This window comes from Pristiophorus japonicus, chromosome 4 (genome assembly GCF_044704955.1).
Source record: "Pristiophorus japonicus isolate sPriJap1 chromosome 4, sPriJap1.hap1, whole genome shotgun sequence".
NCBI classification, from domain to species: domain Eukaryota; kingdom Metazoa; phylum Chordata; class Chondrichthyes; family Pristiophoridae; genus Pristiophorus; species Pristiophorus japonicus.
The window spans coordinates 210,473,566-210,488,994 of record NC_091980.1 but is presented as its reverse complement, the minus strand read 5'-3'; the positions used below and the strand labels follow the sequence as shown (position 1 = coordinate 210,488,994).

At 40.8% G+C, this 15,429-nt stretch overlaps 1 protein-coding gene across 1 annotated transcript in view; it reads left to right on the top strand.

Moving 5' to 3' along the window:
* The window catches only part of LOC139263254 (myb/SANT-like DNA-binding domain-containing protein 2), a 56,054-nt gene extending 43,501 nt beyond the window's left edge, over positions 1–12,553 (top strand). Inside the window, exon 2 of the mRNA XM_070879048.1 lies at positions 6,343–12,553. Coding sequence (XP_070735149.1) covers positions 6,343–6,689 — 347 coding nt within the window. The 3' untranslated portion in view covers positions 6,690–12,553. The remainder of the gene's footprint in view (positions 1–6,342) is intronic.
* Positions 12,554–15,429: the final 2,876 nt, after the last annotated feature.

Sequence of the window (15,429 nt, the reverse complement as noted above, 5' to 3'; positions counted from 1 at the left end):
ATAGGGGCCGGGATTACGTGGTCCTTCTACTTTCCATTGTTCCTGACCGTGCCTGTGTTCGGGGGCTGTCTGATATGCATGCACTCGTCCCTTATGAACTGTAGGTTTGGGGTTTTTCGGGTACTCTCCGTGCACTAGTCATGCGCTTAATGATCCACGCTTCCGTGTGGGTCTCATTGGAGGCTTCAAAATGCTTCACCGATGCTTTATCATGAGCATTGGCGTGGGAACATAAGGTTTTCCACCACTGTGAACTTAGGCTGTTCTATCTAAACCTGCCCCAAAGACGGTTTTAAATACAACCCACAATCTTCCTGCATAGGCGACAGGGTGTTCCTGGTCTCCCTGTTTAAATTGGGCCATTTCGTCTACTGGGTTTTTACTGTCTGCTCCAGCGGCTGCCTCCATGGCTACCCACATGTCAGTTAGGGTGCCTGCGGGGGAGAGCGCCGAAAATAATGGGCCCCATACATAGGGGTATAAATTTAACCGTCTCCTCTTCATCTAAACTACCCGCTACTGTGGTCTGGTCTATAGCTGCTCTCCATAAGTGGTAGTTCTTCCTGTCGAACGGGGTCACTTCCTTAGCTAAATCCTTCAACTGGGTTATGGAGAAGGGGGTTATGTATGTGGAAGGTGCATTGGCATCTGCTCCAAGAGTACGGGTAGTAGTTACGGGGTACATGGAGATAGGATCGCTCCTCGTGGGCCCTGGGTATGGGGGTGGGTCATGGCCAGGTGCCTGTGAGGGTGGACGATACTCCCAGCGGTCCGTAGCTGAGCGACAATCACCGCTGCAGGGGTCACATTCACATGCCCCTCCCTGGTCCTCCCTATTTTGTTGGAGCACTTGAGCGCTGTCTTCCCCAAAAGCATGTATAACATCTTTTTGCACAAACAATTGGCTTTCTAATTTTTTTTTAGTTTTCTTGCACTGAGGATGGTCTGCTCTGTTTTCCCTATCGGTTATGTGAGCCGCTTGAAGGAATCTAAGACCGGTTACTAATTCACGACATTCGTTTTCTAAATCATCTACTTGGTTTTGAGCCTCTGTGCACTTTTGCCTCATTTTCTCCTCATTTTGCTTGCTATTATCTGCCATGGTCATACTAGAGGCCAGATGCAAAGTATGGTGTTTTTTATCGTTTGAGAGTCTCAATTTGATTGGCTTGCTCTGCTAATTTGAGCCTCAATTCCTTAACTTCGTCTGTCAATTTTCCTATGTCTTTCTGACGTCCTGATTTTTCGTGCTCACCATTGGTTTTGTAAAGTTTAGTTGAGGTCTCTCTGCTTAAGTAATTCTACATAACATGCTGCCATTAAGACACATTTAGACTCCACTCCCTCTTTTTTTTTAGTTTTGTCGAAGAATGAGTCTCCTCCAGGAAATCCAGGTGAACTCATTGTTTCAAGCTGTCCCCTGACATTTTTGGTCAGGGTCTGGTTAAACTGCTCTTCCCACGACTGGGAGATTCTACCTTTTTCTGCCATTTCTCCTATGTCTTTCCTATTTATTTAATTTAACTCCGAATCGTTCCATCTGGGTCGCCACTGTTGCTCGAACGGCAATTTTGCTCGTCGTGTGACTAGTAGTTGCCTGCGATGGTTCTTGAGTTAAATACCAAATGACATACTGGACAATGGCAGAAGAAGTACAAGACTCATCACTTATACTTTATAGTTACCCAATAGGTCCGCGGATGATCAGTCCGTCCTAACACTGTTCCGTCAAGGGTCTCTTCCTTGGCACCGACTTCCACCGAGTGTTGCTCCTTGGTTCTCACTGTGGACTATCCGAACCTGTCTATCTTTATACCCTCCTTCTCATGCAATATTCCTGTTGCCCCTAACCTGACGAGATGGCGTCTAAGGTGATCATGTCAATAAGTCTAAGGTGATCAGCTAAATTCAGTAACCATTATTTTACTAATGTCTGGGCGGTTCCCTAGTTTCGGCTGCATATTGTAACACAATTGTGGTGACTAGCTTCTTTCCTGTTGAAATTGACAGTGCATAATAGGGTTGATAAAACTCCACTAGGCTAGCACATTACATCAATTTTTCAGTCCGTCATATTAACTTCCTGTTACCTTATGGTCTATACATCCACACACACTCTCTCTCCTCCAAGCTCTCTCTCTCTCTCTCCCCCGCCAGGCTCTCTCTCTCTTTTCCCACCCCCCACCCCCCAGGCTCTCTCTCTTTCTCTCCCCCCCCACCCCCCATGCTCTCCATCTCTACCCCCAAGCTCTCTCGCTCGCATGCGCTCTCTCTCTCTCTCTCTCTCCCTCCCTCCCCCCCCCCCCCCCACAAGCAGAAGCTTACAGCGCTGCATGTGGCTCAGGTCTCGCCGCTACGGATAGCTCAGGGCCCACTTGGGGCTCGGCGCTGCGGGTGGCTCGAGGTCCGCAGCCTGCTCGGCATTGCAGGTGGCTCGGAGGTTCGGCGGATGCGTTCGGCTGCTGCTGGATGGATCGGAGGCAACATGGTGTTGGACGCACATGCAGAAAAGGGTTAGTGGGAATTTTGCTGGGGGGGCGGAGTCGGTGATATTAGTCCTTGCTCTCCCTTCTGCGCATGCGTCGGGAAATGCGTGAGCAGAAGGGAGACAATACAAATAGTTATTCCAAAAGATAAAGGACGTAGCTATTTGCACTAGAAAATGCTCTGATTGGCTCTTCATGATCACATGACCTGATGGCTGCTTGGTTCCTTTGGAGGATAAGCCACACCTAGAAGTTTCTCTGGAATGTGCAATTAGAACTGCGCAGCCCAAGTTCTGAGTGACTTTGCAAAGAGTAATTTGCCATTCTGACCTCAGACCACAGAGAGGATAGAGCTCACCCATCCCTGCACATGAGGAGAGACTGGATCAACTGGGCCTGTATTCACTGGAGTTTAGAAGAATGAGAGGGGATCTCACAGAAACATATAAAATTCTGGCGGGATTGGACAGGTTAGAGGCAGGAAGAATGTTCCCGATACTAGAGAAGTCCAGAACCAAGGGTCACAGTCTAAGGATAAGGGATAAGCTACTTAGGACCGAGATGAGGAGAAACTTCTTCACTCAGAGAATTGTTAACCTGTGGAATTCTCTACCGCAGAAAGTTATTGAGGCCAGTTCGTTAGATATATTCAAGTGAGAGTTAGTTATGGCCCTTTCAGCTAAAGGGATCAAGGGGTATGGAGAGAAAGCAGGAAAGGGGTACTGAGGTGAATGATCAGCCATGATCTTATTGAATGGTGGTGCAGGCTCGAATGGTCTACTCCTGCATCTATTTTCTATGTTTCAATGCACAAGTTCCTTACCCTCCACAGCCCAAGTTCCTTACCCTCCCCCCACCCCCCCCAAGTTCATGCCGCCCCCAATCAAAGTTCCTGACACCCTCATCCCAAGTTCCTGATCCTATCCCGCCCAAGTGCCTGACCTTGCCCCCACCCCATGTCCTGCCATAGATGGGGCATTGTGTGTGTGTCACGGATTGTTAACAGGTTTATTGGATAGGAAGTGAATAATGACAGCGTTGTGAGCTTTCTGTGAAATCTGGTGTGGGTGTTAAGGGGATCCGTCTTCCCTGAGCCCCCTCTCTCTCTCTCTCTCTCTCTCTCTCTCTCTCTCTCTCTCTCTCTCCCTCTCCCTCCCCACCCCTCGTCTCTCTTCCCTCTTCCCCCGCCCCCACTATCTCTGATATTTTCTCTCCCGCAGAAGGCCGCGAAAATGTTCCAAAGAATACAAAAGCTGGAAGCAAATCTAGCTCCAGCGGATAGCTCCACACCTCTCGTGGTTTCGTTCCGACTTCCGGCTTTCTCGTACGTCACACTGCACGACCAAATCGAGGGCCCATGTTCAAAAAAGGGGGTGGAGTCCAATGCGCACATGCGCAGAAGGATCCACAAAAAGCTAGTACAAATAGTCACTCTGAAAGATAAACCCAGCAACTATAGGCCAGTTAGTTTAACCTCTGTAGTGGGGAAGCTTTTAGAAACAATAATCAGGGACAAAATTAACAGTCACTTCTTTAGGTGTGTATTAATTAAGGAAAGCCAGCATGGATTTGTTCAAGGCAAATCGTGTTTAAACAACTTGATCGAGGTATTGTGATGAGGGCAATGCGGTTGACATAATGTACATGGATTTTCAAAAGGCGTTTGACAAATTGCCACACAATAGGCTTGCCAGTAAAGTTAAAGCCCATGGAATAAAAGGGACAGTGGCAGCATGGATATGAAATTGGCTAAGTGACAGAAAACAGAGTAGTGGTGAATGGTTGGACGGTGGTGTTTCCTCGGGGTCGGTTCTGGGACCACTGCTTTTCTTAATGTATATTAATGATTTGGATGTGGGTGTACAGGGCACAATATCAACATTTGCAGATGACACAAAACTTGGAAGTATAGTGAACAGTGATGAGGAGAGATAGACTTCAGGAAGACATAGGCTGGTGAAATGGGTGGACACGTGGCAGTTGAAATTTAATGCAGAAAAGTGTAAAGTGATACATTTTTGTAGAAAGAATGAGGAGAGGGAATATAAACTAAATGGTTCAATCCTGAAGGAGGTTCACGAACAGAGAGACCTTGGGGTATGTGTGCACAAATCATTGCAGGTGGCAGGGCAGGTTGAGAAAGCAGTTAAAAAGGCTGACGGGATCCTGGGCTTGGAGGTATAAGAGTACAAAAGTGTTGAAATTATAATGAACCTGTAAAAAAAAAAACACTGGTTCGGCCCTAACTGGAGTATTGTGTCCAATTCTGGGCACCATATTTTAGGAAGGATGTGAAGGCCTTAGAGGAGGTGCAGAAAAGATTTACGAGAATGATTCCAGGAATGAGGTACTTCAGTTACGTTGATAGACTGGAGAAGCTGGGGTTGTTCTCCTTGGAGCAGAGAAGATTGAGAGGAGAATTGATCGAGGTGTTCAAAATCATGAGGGGTCTGGACAGAGTAGATAGAGATAAACTGTTCCCATTGGCAGAAGGGTTGAGAACCAGAGGACATAGGTTTCAGGTGAATGGCTAAAGAACCAAAGGCGATGTAAGAAAAAGCTTTTTTACGCATTTAGTGGTTAAGATCTGGAATGCACTTCCTGAAAGGGTGATAGAGGCAGACTCAATCTTATCTTTCAATGGGGAATTGGATAACTATCTGAAGAAAAAGAAATTACAAAGCTACGGGGAAAGGTCAGGGAAGTGGGACTAGCTGAGAGCTGGCACAGGTTCGATGGGCTGAATGGCTGGGGCCTCAACTATTTACAATCTATATTAATGACTTGGATGAAAGGACCGAGTGTACTGTAGCCAAATTTGTTAATGATACAACGATAGATGGGAAAGCAAGTTGTGAGGAGAGATGGGAAAGCAAGTTGTGAGGAGGACACAAAGAATCTGCAGGTTAAGTGAGTGGGCAAAAAATTGGCAGATGGAGTATAATGTGGGAAAATGTGGGGTTATCCACTTTGGTAGGAAGAATAAAAAAGCAAATTATTATTTAAATGGAGAGAGACTACAAAATGCTACAGTACTGAGGGATCTGGAGGTCCTTGTACATGGAACACAAAGTTAGCATGCAGGTACAGCAAGTAATTAGGAAGGCAAATGGAATGTTAGCCTTTATTGCAAGGAGGATGGAGTATAGAAGTCGGGAAGTCTTGTTTCAACTTTACAGGGCGTTGATGAGATCACACCTGGAGTACTGTGTACAGTTCTGGTCTCCTTATTTAAGGAGGGATATACTTGCATTGGAGGCAGTTCAGAGAAGGTTCACTCGGTTGGTTCCTGAGATGAAGGGGTTGTCTTATGAAGAAAGGTTGAGTAGGTTGGGCCTATACTCATTGGAGTTTAGAAGAATGAGAAGTGATCTTATTGAAACATATAAGATTCTGCGGGGGCTTGACAGGGTAGATGCAGGGAGGATGTTTCCCCGAATGGGGGAATCTAGAACTAGGGGGCAAAGTTTCAGAATAAGGGTTGTCTATTTAAAACTGAGATGAGGAGCAATTTCTTCTCTCAGGCGGTCGTGAATCTTTGAAATTCTTTACCCCAGAGAGCTGTGGAGGCTGGGTCATTGAATATATTTAAGGTGGAGATAGACAGATTTTTGAACCATAGCGGAGTCGAGGGTTATGGGGAGCGGGCAGGAAAATGGGGTTGAGGCCAAGATCCGATCAACCATGATCTTACTGAATAGCGGAGCAGACTCGAGAGGCTAAGTGGCCTACTCGTGCACCTTATTTCTTATGTTCTTATGTTCGTGCTGTAACCATTCTATGATTCTTTGATAGGTTTGTAGAGCCCTTTTGGTTCAGTGGGGTATGTTTCAAATGTGTTGTATTTTTCCCCTAGCTCCCCGTGTGCGTCGTGCACATTCATCTGTGCCACTTACACCTCAGCCGAAGAAAGCGAGGAAACACTCGCTGGAGGACATAATGGATGGTATGATGGAGAAGTTCATCCGCTATAGTGAAGCCGCAGATGAGAAATTTCTCCGTTACATGGAAGCGTCAGAGGAACGGTTTGCTCGTCTTGAGCAACTCCGTATGGAAATGGAGGAAAGGATGAGACAAAGTGATAGAGAACATGAAGCCCGTGTTCTATTCATGCTGGGACAGATGATGGGCCATAATATGGCTGACTTTCCTTCCACATCTTCAGCTGCTGAGGGTGAAATAACTGAAAGGAAAGTATTTTAGGTCACGGTTAAATTCACTGTTCAACTTATTCACTTAAAAATGAAGTTGTATCTTTGTAGCGCATTTTTATTTTATATACAATATGTTTTCTGATGCAACTGCATACAGGTTCATAACCAAAAGATTTTTTAATTGTTGGTAAGCTTGCATGTTGAGTGGAAAACAAATTTGTTTGGAAAAATTATTGAGATCAATAGCTCAAAAGTAAACCAGCCATCTCTTTGTCGACTAATTTCTGGGGAGTGGGTTTAGTGCAGAAATTGAGTTCACTTTTAAGCCAACATGAAGTCAGGAAGAAATAATTGTAACAATGCCAAGATAGTGCAAGGGTTTCATTTTATGACTTTGTATAGAACTTAAAGAATAGGATAACTATAATGTCAATCACTAATGTTCTTTCATATAACCCTCGGTAAGAGACAATACGGCGGACATCAAATGATCCAATGTGATCTTTCCAACCTATATGAAGGAAAATCTTGCATCAAGTCCACTGGCCTGCCTACATTTTTTCCTTTTATTTCGCAGCACTATTGGAAGTGGTTTGCTGCAGCATAACCAATCTTTCATTCTATTGTTTCCCTCGTAGCAATTGCTATTAGTATACAATGCACTTAGCAGTTCTTCAATAAATGGAAATCTTACAACACTATATAATGGGGCAGTGTTCCATATTGAGAGATGTAGCATATGGTTATTTTGCATTACTGAGTCTTGACACCATGAATTATGAGTGAGTGAGTGAATGTGTTTTTTTTAAATAAATGTGTATGAAAGGAATTGTCTGATTTGTTGGCATTCCAGTCTTAGCAAATGGACTCAACATGGCCTTGATGAAACCTTCCCACTTGCTGTGCTGTAGGGCATGTGCTCAGACCAGAATGCTCACAAACCGTCATTACCTTAACGGGGGACCCAGCCTCTTACCTGCAGGGCAATAGCTATTAGTTTCTATTTTTAAGAAATGGGATTCTTAAAATTTTTAAATATCACTTTTACAGAGTCAGCTTACTTTGTTTTTAATTTTTAGATGATGTAAGAAATTCTGAATAATTAGTTTTAATTGATGCTGTAGCAGCTACAAATAATGATGTGCATTTGATTTGAGATGCATGTATTTCTACATTGGCCATTATGAAATAAATGGGGCTAATGTCGCTATTAAAAGGAGTTTATAACTCCCAGGGATTTGTAATGAAAGATTGAAATCTTTTACCCACCCCCAAAACACAAATACAAGTGCTTATTATGTGCATCTGCCACATAAATGTGTTTCTTGACAAGAGAGCTGACTCGCAAACTGTTGTTAAAAACAGAGTTACAGCTGAGCTGTTCTATCCAAATTGAGCCACACTTAACAAGAAACCTAAAAGCCTTAAACATGATTGGTAGATGGTGATTTCTCATACAGACATCATTATAAATGACTCTGTTAATGTTGGGTTGTTAATGAGAGGTGCTAGTTAATGAACTATGTTTTCTTTTAATTCACTCTTAGTGGATATTACTAGATTAAGGTGCTGAATACAATTAAACTGAGAAATATTATGTTGACTGGTTATTGGGATAGGGTGGGAATGACGTCATTTGAGTTTGCTTACAACCCCTAGTGGCCAAAGCATGCTTCATGTCTTGGAGGACATAAATGTTAAAATATGCTTAATACTGGTAGTTACTGATAACTTATGTGGAAAAACAAGGGCATATTTTAATACTGAGGTTGAGTTTCCAAGTTGTGTGGCTTGTTCACTTTTTAGTTACTGTAATTTCATGACAATAATCTTCAGTCTGTATACTTAATTTGTGTCCTTCCCTATGTAGGTATTTTCTACCCAAAGGCATCTGTTAAATCACAGAATATGTAAACCGAAGAAAAGCCTTTTTGTTTAATATCTTTCACCGTACAAATAGATTAACCCGTTCTCATTAAGGAATTTCTATTTTTAGTGGAACGTTGCAGCTACTATTTTGTCCACTTAAGATGGAAATGGGTTAAATGGAACCGATTCAGATATCTGAATTACACATATAATCCAGTTGTGGTTTGATTAAAAAAAAAACAAGTCCTTGTGAGTGGGTTGAGTGCATAATTCATTTGTGCTTTGAACAACCGAATTGGATGACCTATTTCACAAACTGTGAATAGATCTGCTCTTCCCACAGTGGGAGAGGAATTGTTTATCTTTCACTTTGAAGTATTTTTACAATTTTATACTGTAGAATTGACTGTTACTGAAGTAAAATAAAAACTTAATGTTGAAATTTGGTTGCACAGTGTGATCTCTATGTCCATTTTCAGAATGTAGAGATCATGCTTAAGGATCAAGGTCCAACTTAGAGGGAGGGATAATGGGAAAGAACAAAAAACATGTTTTTCCCCATATGTGACTTTATCGTGGTTAAGTGAAAGAGGATGCAGTGCATAGTATTTTCTTTTTGATATTCTGGGAGTAGAGAAATAAAGGATTTGGCAGAGCAACAGCTCCAATTCCAATCATGTAATGGACAGGAGGTCTGAGATATTATGAGCAAAATGTTTCCTTCTTTCTCTGTGATTATGTTTCTTTACTTGTATATTCCTTGGGTCTGATTGTTTTTTCCTGTCTTCATTGGGTTCGTCCTGCAGCACAGAGAATATTTTGACTGGAAAGTAGCCTGATTCCAAGTCCCTGCTATTGTTACTGTTGAGAGGTTCCCAGGAAGTTGACACGGGTTGACTCTACCTTTCAGGCAACCTGGCTGAGATGGTTATCTCAGTCAGGCAATTGTAAAAGACAATCTCTGTCTCAGTATTCTGTAATAATGACCTGTGTTGCAGAGAAGGTGCCCCACGAAGCTATGCACTTATTCCATATTCTTTATTTATATTCACCTTGTTTTTGTTTCTGTTTTCCTCCACTTGAGTTCCTCTTGTTCTATTCTTTTTCTATTATTTATCTTCTCCAATACTTACATTTTTTGATCAGGAACCCCCGACAACAGAAATTCAGAATTTAACAGAAGTGATAAGAAAAAAAACCAACATGACCCACAGAGAAGCGAGTGAGTGCAGTTGGACTGGAGATTACGCTGAGCTGGAGCTGCAGCGTGCACACAAAATTGGTTTCTATTCAAGTTTGAGTGCTGAAGTTGATTCAAATGATTGGAAATGTGAGAAGGAGGAAACTCTTTGACATTTCTGGTCAATGTTGAGCCTAAAGTCAATGAATGCACTGATTGCAGTGGAGATAAAACAACTTATAATGGACTACAGTGCCAAGCATTTATAAAATTTAACCGTAAAGCAGCTTCATAGCATTCATCTAATGAACAGTTTCATTTTATAAATTATGCTCATCACTGATGCCTTTCTCTAATGCACAGGTCCCAGTTAACTCTTAGATAACTTTATCTTTCCTATTGTGTTTCAGTTTTAAATTAATCACCTTCGAAACTGTACATTTCCACTTTACTCATCGTACCTTCAACATCCTTTGTTCTTGTTACACATGGCTTTTTTCCTTTGGGGTAAGGTATTTTATGGTGGATTTTTATGTTTTTGATTTCATACCCTAGTTCTGGTGTGTGCATCTATCATACAAAAATATATTGAATGAGATACTCCAGGTCTAGTGCCTTTATAGTTATTGAATCAGTGCACTGAGCTGCACTTGTAGTTTCACAGATTGTTCTGCCAAACTTTTTATTCCAAGCATTGTTTAATTCCTCGATTTTTATTTTTTTTTTCCCCCGCCACCAAAAACATTCTAAGTTTCAGCACCTTACCATGAATTTAAGCAGTTCCTAAAATGTCTGTGGAACAGAAACAACCACTGTTAGACACACTGTTAAGTAATCACGGCTTCTGTCTGCTGTTTCCTGGGGGATTGAAGATAGTTGGTTCTGGAGTTGACAAGGAGCTTTTGATTGTCCTCAATTCTGCAGAATTGAGTAGATGAAGCCTCTATTATTTGATTATTGTTTTAGCTTCTGTTTGAGCCAAATCCTCATTTTTCTGAGCCACTCTCTCATTTTCCGAATAAATTATGGCTTAAACATGCGGTTTGTTCATTCCTCAGCTGTTGCCTAGAAATTATGCATTGTTGACGTGTTAATCATCATCATCATAGGCAATCCCTCGAAATCACGAAATCAATGAGTTCTCAGGTGACTGTACAGTCCAATATGGGAATTACAGTCTCTGTCACAGGTGGGAGGAAAGGGTGGGTGGGGAGTTTGATTTGGCGCACACTCCTTCCACTTGTCCTCCGCATGCTCTCGACGACGAGACTCAAGGTGCTTCGTGCCCTCACGAATGCTCTTCCTCCACTTAGGACGGTTTTGGGCCAGGTGCCGGTGGGGATGTTGCACTTTATCAAGGAAGCTTTGAGGGTGTCCTTGAAACGTTTCCTCTGCCCACCTGGGGCTTGCTGGCCATGTAGGAGTTCCGAATAGAACGCTTGCTTTGGGAGTCTCGTGTCGGGCATGCGGACGATGTGGCCCGCCCAACGGAGCTGGTCGAGTGTGGTCAGTGCTTCGATGCTAGGGATGTTGGCCTGATCGAGAACACTGACGTTGGTGCATCTGTCCTCCCAATGGGTTTGCAGGATCTTGCGGAGGCAGCGTTGGTGGTATTTCTCCAGCGATTTGAGGTGTCTGCTGTATATGGCCCACGACTCAGCCATATAGGAGGGCGGGTATCACTACAGCCCTGTAGACCATAAACCATAGACGTGTTAAAGGAGGTGACTGGTTGACACAATGACATGTCTTGACATCATGAGATTTTTTTTTTAACTGCTAATAATCAAGTTTGGGTAAATGCTGCCATCAAGCTCGTGTAGGTCAGGCTAAAACATGGGTTAAATGGAGAGTGCCAACATTAACAAAAAGTCAAACATTAATGCATAAACATTTCTGTAAAGGCACAGTTTTCCTTCATCTTGCTTCCCGGACAGTGCCTTGGTTAGAACCCACTTCCTCCTTCCGGTCTGCTTTTTCAGCCTCATTATTTGGTATTGTATAGGACAACCCAACCAAGATCAGCAACTTGCCATCTGAAAAAAGCCTAGAGCTAAGTGGCAAATTGGATCTTAAATTATTACAAAGGGATTATTTATTATGTTTTACACAACAAATCTGTGTAACGAGTGTTACATTTTTCAAGTTTGCTGTAACTGAATATTTTGTTGATGAACCAAAATAGGAAGTGTCTCCTTTCCACTTCCTTCAGTTTCACCATTTTGTATGTGTAAAAATTTACCACAGGTTTAAAATTGTGTCTCATTCCAACCAAAACAGGTGTCTTTCTATTCCGTTTACATCTCTAGATCATAAATGAACTCCTTAGAGTTTTCCAAGGAGTAAAATTTCCTCATTAGAGGTTTGTATTACGGACTCTGAGCTGTTGACTTTCATGTATTGTTGATATGCTGGGGGGAATCCAGTATTTCTTGTCTTAAGAATGTTACCTTCAGTATCGGTACATAGAAAAGGATAAGTTACCTGGATAAGTTGGTACTGATCCTTACCATGTAAGCCTTATATAAATCATTGTTTACTCTAAGTTAGTAATTCTCTGATTGCTGCTTCAATGTCCTCACATAGTTCTTAGAAAAGGTTACAATTATAACAAAATAATATGTTTGCACCTGTGTGTGGCTGTTAAATCAGCTATTCAAAATGTCACTCTGAAATGTGTGCACTCATGCTGCTAATCCTGTTATCTGATTGGATGGAACTTGCTATTAATTTAAAATACAGGTTCAAACAATTCAGTTGAAAAATCTTGGCAAAATGGGTTTCAATATTGATATTAAGTATATTGAAAAACTGCAGCTTTTAAAATGGTTGTAAATATATACTTTTTTTGTATCTGTTATGCCTTTTTTTAAAGAAGGAAATGTGAACAATTTTGACACTTCTGTTTGTGTAAACACTGAAATGTTACTAGTCCTCCTTATACTGAAAAATATCACACCAGTAATGTTGCCAGGAGTCTTCCACTTGGATGAAGATGCAGTGGTACTTATTAGTTATAAGTCTTTCAAGTTAGTGAAAGAATAATGGTACCTACCTGTCACTGGTATGATATCCTAGGTTTCTCCAGTGTGTTATAAACTGGCTGTGTTCTAAGATTTATTCCTATTGTGTTCTTTATTATCAGTATTGTTTCCCCAAAATATTGTAAGTGACAAAAGCATTTGTTTCTCAGAAATAAAAAAAATCCTTCAATTCTGAAAAATTGTTGTTTTTCCTTTCTTCAGACGATTCTTCAATGTATATCGCTGTTAACGATTCAAGCACAGCCCTACCTCATACCTTGTGCCGACAAAGGGCCATGCCTGAAACATTAAGACTTCCTTTCTTTACAGATGCTGCCTGACTTGCTGAGTGTTGCCAGGATTCTCCAGTATTTTATTAATGTTTTCAGTTGATGAAATAGTATCCAAGACTATCTAGAAGCTTTTAGTATAAAAAGGCTATGGAAAGTGTGCTGCAGTAACTTCTAGAGGATTTCGCTCCGGATTGTAGCTTTTGGCTTCTGAGGAGAATTTAATGTTACCTAATTATGACTTTCTGATTTACTGAGTCTTTTTTACTCTCTTCAGCTCAATAATTAAAAATAAATTAAAGACTAGGTAAATTTAACCTGAGAGCCAACTTTGATCATCTGTGTATCACATGATCGGCAGAGAAATCAAAATTGGCTATTTAATGCTTAATGAATGTAATCACAATTGTCATTGGCATTCTCTTCAACAGTGTGGTTTGGAACTGTATGTGGATATTTGATTCTGTATTCCAAGTCAATTCAATTAGGTTCTTTTCTTTGTAAATTGAGAGTTCTGTTCTAATCAATACTTCTTGATTGAATTCCAGCCCTCTCTACCATGCAACTTGGTTCTTCTATTTGAGTGGTTTCATAAACAATGAAGCTTACATCTGTTTTTACCTCTTGCATAGAGCAATTTTTTAAAACTTTTTTTTTTTAAGTATTACGCTGATGCAGTAGGAGGTGCTTTTCTGAAGTTTGAATGATGTTAATTGCTGGGGAAGAACATCTTACCACATAGTAAATCAGTAATTTAAGAGGTATTGAAATGCTTGATGGTGAAACTGGGAAAATATATTCCATCCCTCAACACATCTGTCTCCAGGGTAAATAAAAAAAGTTTATTAAAAAATGGGTAAATAAAAGAACCAACGAGTGCATCATCTAAAGGAAACAAGTTGACTGAAAAATGTGCACCATTTTCATTTTTTTTTTATAAAAAGAGCCCAATCTAGAGTTAGGAGAGAAAAACTGGAGGAAAACTTCAAAATAGCTGCACATTAACAACTCCAGTTTCCACAGGCTAGTGTCAGCAGAATTTTAGAAAACAGGCCCCACATTTTCACAAAATAAGTTGAAGGATTAGAAAAATAAAGTATCAAATAGTTTAAATATAATAAAGTTTTATAGAAATGTAACATTGGACATAACTGACTTAACAGATCTGGTTAAAACCAAAGGATGAGCATTAGTTTCATAGATAATTTTATGATATCTAAAAGGGTTATTAACCTGGAGTTGGGGAATGAGACATTGCCAGCATGGCAGGGTCTAAAAATTAGAAAAACTGATTGAATTTTGGAAGAATGAGAGACTGTCAACCTGACATGGAGAAGATAGCTAGCAATTTGTACCTTGTAATGCATGAATAGGCAACAGCAGAAACTGATCTGGGACTATTTGGACAAATAAGGAATGCAGCAGAGCGCAATGAGGACTTTCAAAGGCGGAGTTAATGTCTGTCTGCTTTTTGATGGCGTGTTATAAAAGATGCAGAAAAAGCCTAGTATTTGGGTGGACATATGGGAAAACTGGAGACTGGGAAAGTTTTGTGCAAAATTTACCGTATTGTAGTTGTGTCTAATAATGTGACAAGGGTGAAAGGAAGAAAAAAATTAATTACCTAGATTTCAGAAGAGCTCATTTTAAAGCCACAAGAGTCAAAATCATGAAATAATAATCAGCTGGGAAAAATGGCAAAGAAATTGAACGGTTTTAAGAATATATGATGGGCAAATTAAATATGTACTGTATACAAATAAAGTTAGTATCAAAACCAATACTTCAGTTGTCAAGTAATAAAGTTTTAAAATAGCATAAAGGAAAATCAAAAATGTCAAGATTGAAAGACATTTTTGAATTGATGAAATTGAGTACCCCAGTATCTGTGCTCGCAAAATCCCAAACATACAAGAAGCTTGCACAGGGTGTACAAAAAATTAATGCAAGGTCAAAGTTAGTTTGTATTTTTTGTTGTGTTTAGTAAGTACTTTTAAATGAAATGTTGAGAAATTTGAGCAGCTGTAATGATTGATTTTTTTTTCAGTCTGATGTGATGTGCTCTGCTGAGACAGAATGATTCAAACATCTGCCGCACAACAGCTCAATTGATAAATTGTCAAGTTGCAGAGTCATTAAATTTTACAGCACAGGAGGCCATTCAGCCCATCGAGCCTGTACCAGCTTGCAGAAAGAACTCCCCCATTAGTCCCAATTCCTTTTTTAAAAATTCTTTGAAATATTTATCCACTTCCCTTTTAAAATCTGTTATGAATAATTCTTCTACCACTGATTCTGGTAGGGCATTCCATGTCCTAACCTCAGCATAAAACAAATTCTGCTAATCTTTCCCTTTGTTCTTTTGATTACCTTAAATTTATACCCTTTAGTTATGGATTTACCAACTACTGCCAATAGGTTCTTCCT